The 7,444-nt window shown below is 50.3% G+C and overlaps 1 protein-coding gene across 1 annotated transcript; it reads left to right on the top strand.

Annotated features, from left to right (window-relative positions):
- The first annotated feature begins 2,097 nt into the window (after positions 1–2,097).
- On the top strand, positions 2,098–4,708 carry LOC109783202 (protein NUCLEAR FUSION DEFECTIVE 4). The gene has a single exon (XM_020341801.4). The coding sequence runs from the start codon at positions 2,392–2,394 to the stop codon at positions 4,270–4,272; it is 1,881 nt and encodes a 626-aa protein (XP_020197390.1). The 5' UTR covers positions 2,098–2,391; the 3' UTR covers positions 4,273–4,708.
- The last annotated feature ends 2,736 nt before the right edge of the window (positions 4,709–7,444 follow it).

The following is a 7,444-nucleotide window of genomic DNA, read 5'->3' as shown; positions in this document are numbered from 1 at the left end:
GTGGACAACTCCAACGACGAAGACTAGCTAGGGTAACACGTAGTATGTAGTACTTAGAATTTCTTTTGCATGCTTTATATGGATTTAGGGGTTGAAATATGAGAGGCTCAAATACAGAGTAATAAATTTAAGGCATGACCGGCCAGTGTCTGTGGGCATTTGAGGGATCGAATTTGGCAAGTCCAGCTATTGACGCTCTAAGCCTGGCCTTGCACTGGTCCCAAACGCCGTAGATGGTGGAAATCGACTAGCGGAGATCATCTCACTGTTCAATGCTAGAGCAGGAGATTGGCCCAGAAACATGTAACACGTTGTTGACATTGCTGGCCTGGTATGGGAATGGAAAGCTGAAGTCCGGAAAATCAGCCGTACGCAGAACAAAGCCGGGCATGCCATGCCAACACTTGTGCGTGGACAACACCGAACGACGTGTTGGCTTGCAAACGTATGAGAAGAGATATGTATTATTACATCGGATTATTGTCAAACTATTATCACCTAATTAATGAATTGCTTTTTCCCCAAACGAAGGAGGGATGAGAGATTCCCCAAAGGTCTGTCTAAGTCACATCTAGATGTAACATAGTTATGTCACATCTAAGCTGATGTCCATTCTGTTTGTGGTCTATTTTTTTTTTGTTTCTTGTTGCTGCATTATATATTTGTGGGAGCTTAGATGTGACATTTTAAAAAAAACATCTAGATGTGAATTAGACAAATTGTTCCTCAAAATTGTTACTACAAAGAGTCTCACAGGTCACCAGGGCGGGGAGAGGGGGGGGGGTCTTGGCGTGCTTTGTTATTCGACGGTGCCGATTGGCCGGAACTATCATAAGAGGAGCAAATCATAAGTGGCTTGGGCAGGACCAATATTTTATTTTATTTAGAGACTAGGGGCATATCAAACCGTTACTACCTCCGTCCTGATTTATTGGTTTCCTTCGTACTTTATGCCAAATTTTGATTTTAAATTTAACTACCAAACTATTAATGCATATCATTAAAAAAAATTGAAACTATGTGTAAATACAAATTCAATGATATATTTTTTGTGACATACATTAATATTTTGTTAGTGAAATCTCTGATCAAGATTTGATACAAAATACGAAAGAGACCAATAAACTAGGACGGAGCTAGTAACACACAACCAGGGGCTCGAATGTAACTGACCTTGCTAGTATTTAAAACCGACAAGCCATGTGCTACAGTTTAAATGATGATGCAAACCTTGCTGTTTGGTGGGTAAGGCGTCCAGCAAACATAACTAAGCACAGCAAGAATCGGTGGAGAGATATTTCAACTGTGGGATGAACGGAACTGCTCCCAAAATGAAGGAGCACTAGTACTAGTCATGTCGTACATCAAGCTTTCGCGGTGCTTACATTACTCGCTGGCTTAATCAAGTGAGTCGTCTAGACTAATCAACCTCAGCGAGCCGGCGGGTCTCCCGGTCCACACATACGCCACGGCGGGCGTGCCGATCGAGACGATGATACGCGCGCGTCGCGTTCCTCCTGTACACTAGTGCCGCACCACTTCTTTCCAATCACACATTGCTCTCTTTCTCTCTCATCTATTAGCTCGTGCTTGTTGCTATCAATCATGGACACGCCTCTTACTTGTACGCTCGATCCACCGCAAATAAATAAATTATACGGAGTAGATATTTAGGTTTAAGGCCATTCTCAGAAAGTAGTAGTACCATGGTTTAAATTTCAGTTTTGCAAATATTTCAGCGGCATCTGAAATTACTGACTGTCAGTGATTTTGTTATCATTTTGGCCAAAGGACCAAAAAATTCGATTGGATTGAGATCAAACAAAATATTCTAAAAATCAAAATGTAATTTGAAAATTATTTGATTTGTGTGTACTACCAAAATTGCTGAAATATTTTGACAGAAAGACGAATATTTCAGTATGCACCGAAATTACTGAATTTTCAATGGAAAAGGTGAAGACCATGGGATAGAGCTACAATTCGGAGTAGTTATGGCCAGTGGGGCAGTGATGACTTATTTTCCTTCCGAATCTTTATGGTAGGAGTAGTACGACTTCTTGGCGCATGTCTGCCGTGATTTCCCTTTACCGGAAAAATGAGTGCACATTTGTCAAGCTGTATTCTCTCTCTAAGTCTCTGCCGGTACTAAACGTGTGTGAAACCCCAATCAGCCCACTCAACCAAAGCAATGTGAAAGAATCCTTTTCACTCAAAGCGCACAAGAACAGATTAACCCCAACGACCACGCACAGGAACATACTACTTTTACAAACTTATTACGACCAAGATAGCAGTAGTACTAGTACAGCACCAAACACCAACCAACCCCCGAAAGGCTGAAACAAGCAGCAACAGAAAAGGAAAAGGAAGCCTTCCACACCGGGCGCCATGGTGTTCGACGCGGTCTCCGGCAGCGGCGGCGGGTCGCCGGTGGCGGCGGCCGCGCCGAAGGGCCCGCTCCGCGTGATCTTCACGCCGTGGTTCGCCCGGCAGGTGGCCGTGGGGAGGTGGTTCACGGTGTTCGCGAGCTTCGCCATCCTCACGGCGTCGGGCGCGACCTACATCTTCGGCATCTACTCCACGACGCTCAAGTCCTCGCTGGGGTACAACCAGCAGACGCTCAACACCATCTCCTTCTTCAAGGACCTCGGCGCCAACCTCGGCGTCTTCTCGGGGCTCCTCAACGAGGTCACGCCGCCATGGGTCGTGCTCGCCATTGGTGCCACCATGAACCTCGTCGGCTACCTCATGGTCTACCTCGCCGTCGACGGCCGCACCGCCCGCCCGCCCGTCTGGCTCGTCTGCCTCTACATCTTCATCGGCGCCAACTCGCAGTCCTTCGCCAACACCGGCGCGCTCGTCACCTGCGTCAAGAACTTCCCGGAGAGCCGCGGCATCGTGCTCGGGATACTCAAGGGCTTCGTCGGCCTCAGCGGCGCCGTCTACACGCAGCTCTACCTCGCCTTCTACGGCGACGACACCAAGTCGCTCATCCTCCTGATCGCGTGGCTGCCGGCGGCAATCTCCGTCGTGTTCGTGCACACCATACGGATCATGCCGTACCCGCGCCGCCGCGGCGGGCAGGAGACCAGCGGCGACCCCTTCTTCTGCTTCCTCTACATCTCCATCGCGCTCGCCTGCTACCTGCTCGTCATGATCGTCGTGCAGAAGCAGTTTACCTTCTCCCACGGAGCCTACTCCATCGCCGCCGCAGCGCTGCTCATCGTCCTCTTCCTCCCGCTCTGCGTGGTCATCAAGCAGGAGTACAAGATTTACCGCGAGCGCGAACTGGACGCCGCCCTCCTCGCCAACGACCCGCCGCCAACCATCACGGTGGCTGGCGAGCCAGCACACGTCGAAATGTCCACCGGCGCCAAAGCAGAGCAGCAGGCATCGTCGGAGCCGCCGCCGTCCTCTTCGTGCTCTTTCGGCGGGTGCGTGAAGAACATGTTCCGGCCGCCGGCGAGGGGGGAGGACTACACGATCCTGCAGGCGCTGGTGAGCGTGGACATGCTGGTGCTGTTCGTGGCGACCATCTGCGGCGTCGGCGGCACGCTGACGGCGATCGACAACATGGGCCAGATCGGGCAGTCGCTGGGGTACCCGGCCAAGAGCATCAACACCTTCGTGTCCCTCATCAGCATCTGGAACTACGCCGGCCGCGTCACGTCCGGCTTCGCCTCCGAGGTCTTGCTGGAGCGGTACAAGCTGCCCCGCACGCTGATGCTCACCGGCGTGCTCCTGCTGGCCTGCGCCGGGCACGTCCTGATCGCGCTCGGGGTGCCGCAGTCGCTCTACGTGGCGTCCGTGATCATCGGGTTCTGCTTCGGCGCGCAGTGGCCGCTCGTGTTCGCCATCATCTCCGAGGTGTTCGGGCTCAAGTACTACTCCACGCTGTACAACTTCGGCGGCATGGCCAGCCCCGTCGGGTCCTACATCCTGAACGTGCTGGTCGCCGGAAGGCTCTACGACGCCGAGGCCGACAAGCAGCCCGGCGGCGGGTTCAGCGCGGGAGGCGGGCGCGACAAGGTGTGCCTGGGGGTGGAGTGCTTCAAGCGGTCGTTCCTGATCATCACGGCGGCCACCGTGTTCGGCGCGCTGGTGTCGCTGGTGCTGGTGTGGAGGACGTGGAGCTTCTACAAGGGGGACATCTACGCGAGGTTCCGCGACGGCGCCGGCGAGAGACACGACGGCCGCCTGCCCGTCGGCCAAGATCGGAAGCCGGAGGCGGAGGAGTCAACCCCGGTCAATGCCACAGCACAAAGGTGAGAACTCAGAAGGCTTTGCAGGCTTGACCGGGTCAACTCTGAAGCAGCAACCTAACACGGCGACTCATGAGGTGGAGTGGTCAAAAAGGAACTTATACGTATGTTGGCGTTTTCTTTTCTATATACGTATTTGGCTACGTATACGTGTTACTTTTTCTTCTTCTTGAGCGACAGTAAGGAGATGTATCTTGTGCGGCTGACATGGCGCATATTAAAGGGCTAGAGAAGGACGCCGTAGCACGGCCGGTAGGGGGTCGGGTGCCTGGTCCTGCTTGATGCCAGCTGGTCACTGACACACGTCCATGTTTGTCGCGTTGCACTGCACCAAGTCAGGAACGCGTCATTGACCCCAACAACTTCTAGATACCGTATGAGTCAAGTCTTTCTTTTACCCTCTTGCAAGGAGATTGAAGTAAAAGCATTTCTTCCCTTGATCTTCGTCAGTGAGCTCCTGAATTCGCCTCCTCTTTGTCGGCCGCTTCGCCAGCCAGTGGCGGGGAGGGCATCCTCGTGTCTCGGCTTCGGCTAGTAGATACTCCCTCCATTCCACAATGTAGTACTTCCTCTATCTCCGTGCTTTAACTTTGACCGTAAATTTAACTACCAAGACCGATTGCGGCGGGAGCAAAAATTATATCAGTGAATTCGTATTCGAAAGAAGTTTTTAATTATGTAATTTTTTCACCCGCCGCAGTCGGTCTCGTTCGTTAAATTTATGGTCAAAGTTCGACCTCGGGAAGCGCGGACGCACTATATTTTGGAATGGAGGGAGTAGGTTAAGATTTTAGTTCTCTCAGGGCGAAGTTCGATCGAATGACGGCGCTTTTTTTTAATTAGTTATTTGGACTTGTCCTCCTCAAATTTGTTCGTCGGGGAAGATTAGACAGAGGTCTCACGTAGACTCTTATCAGCTCCAAGATGTTAGGATTTCTCACCATGCGTATGCCACCGCCAGATTTGGTGTCACGTTCTTTGGATCAATTCAAGGGATCAGCAGCGACGATTGCAACTCTGGTGCGTTGTTACTTAGAGGCACATGCACGCAGACTTTATGTTGTCATCGACAAGGTCACGTCAACTTTGGTATGGGAGTGGCGACAACGACGTATCGACGGCTCGTTCTGATGGTGTCAATGGTTGCTTGGTGGTCCAAGGACCTCAATGTAATTTTATTATGTATGGGGATGCTTTGTACTTCTCATGATCCTTTATAATAGGTTCGGATCCTTTTTGCAAAAAAAAGTTCAGAATGCCTCAGCATAATTTCCAATAATTGCCTTCTTGCTTGCTCTATTAGAGCATCTCCAACGCAAATCACCAAAACGTCAGCAAATATTCAGACCAAGCCATCCTAGCACTTTTATCCATCCAACCAGGATCACCAAAATGGGCTCGACTGATCCGGGTGTTCGAAATCCCACAAACCGGCCCAAACCGGGGGAGCTCGGGTGGAGTTCGGACAACTGCCACGTTGGACTCTAACACCCCGGTACCACCCCCAAAACCATCTTTGGTCGGCTCTAGAAGCTTCCATGCATTCACACTGGTTTCATCGGCCTCCCGCCTACCCGCATTCACGACACTGTGTGAGAAACCTACTTCGGCTATAAATTCGGTCGGTCGACCTTCTCCGTAAACTCAAAGTCATCAAGCTTGTCTTCGTCTACGGCTCCGTCCACTATGAATGAGGAGTTGGTCTCGGACGACTAGGAGCTGAAACCTCGCCTGCTCGCCCCGGCGGCTCCCGCAACAGATATAGACCACACTGCGCTGCACGTTGATCGACTGGGTTTCCAGCGACGTCGTTGAGGGAGTCATGGATTAAGGGGTCCTCGGACCGCCCACCCATTGCTTATGGGCCAGACTGATGGGCTACTATGGAGCCAAGCTGGAGCGCGGACTCGTGGCCGGATAGAAGATCTTCGGAGGCGTGGTGTGCCCTCCAAGTCAAGATTTAGCATGATCTTTCCTTCATTGTAACCGATCGTATGAAACCCTAACCCTATTGGTGTCTATATAAACCGGAGGGTTTTAGTCTTTAGGGCTAGAGCAACATCCAGTACCCCATCAACCTAGGGTTTAGCTTTCCTGATCTCGAGGTAGATCGACTCTGTAACCATACCATACACATCAAATACAATCAAGCATGACATAGGGTTTTGCCTCTTAGAGAGGGCCCGAACCTGGGTAAACACCATGTTCTTCGTCCCTTGTTCCCCATTGATCCTAGATCCATAGCTCGGGACCCCCTACTCAAGATCCGCCAGTTTTGACACCGAAATTGGTGCTTTCATTGAGAGTTCCGCTGTTGGGTCACTGAAGGATCGATGGCTCGCCTGATCATCGGAGATGGCGTCAACTTCGGGGACCTCTTTCTCCTCGGTCAGCTCTTTGTTGGAAATATGCCCTAGAGGCAATAGTAAAATGGTTATTATTATATTTCCTTGTTCATGATAATTGTCTATTGTTCATGCTATAATTGTATTAACCAGAAAACGTAATACATGTGTGAATACATAGACCACAACATGTCCCTAGTGAGCCTCTAGTTGACTAGCTCGTTGATCAATACATGGTTGTGGTTTCCTCACCATGGACATTGGATGTCGTTGATAACGGGATCACATCTTTAGGAGAATGATGTGATAGACAAGACCCAATCCTAAGCATAGCACAAGATCGTGTAGTTCGTTTGCTATGGCTTTTCTAATGTCAAGTATCATTTCCTTAGACCATGAGATTGTGCAACTCCCGGATACCAAAGGAATCCTTTGGGTGTATCAAACGTCACAACGTAACTGGGTGGATATAAAGGTGCACTACATGTATCTCCAAAAGTGTCTGTTGGGTTGGCACGAATCGAGACTGGGATTTGTCACTCCATATGATGGAGAGGTATCTCTGGGCCCACTCGATAATGCATCATCATAATGAGCTCAATATGACTAAGGAGTTAGTCACTGGATCATGTGTTGCAGAACGAGTAAAGAGACTTGCCGGTAACGAGATTGAACAAGGTATAGGGATACCGATGATCGAATCTCGGGCAAGTAACATACCGATGGACAAAGGGAATTGTATACGGGATTGATTGAATCCCCGACATCGTGGTTCATCCGATGAGATGGACAAAGGTGTCGCAAGCTTACTCAAAACAGAAGGTGAATCAAGTG

The sequence above is a fragment of the Aegilops tauschii genome, chromosome 3 (genome assembly GCF_002575655.3).
Source record: "Aegilops tauschii subsp. strangulata cultivar AL8/78 chromosome 3, Aet v6.0, whole genome shotgun sequence".
NCBI lineage: Eukaryota > Viridiplantae > Streptophyta > Magnoliopsida > Poales > Poaceae > Aegilops > Aegilops tauschii.
This window is presented reverse-complemented; position numbering and strand designations above follow the sequence as displayed.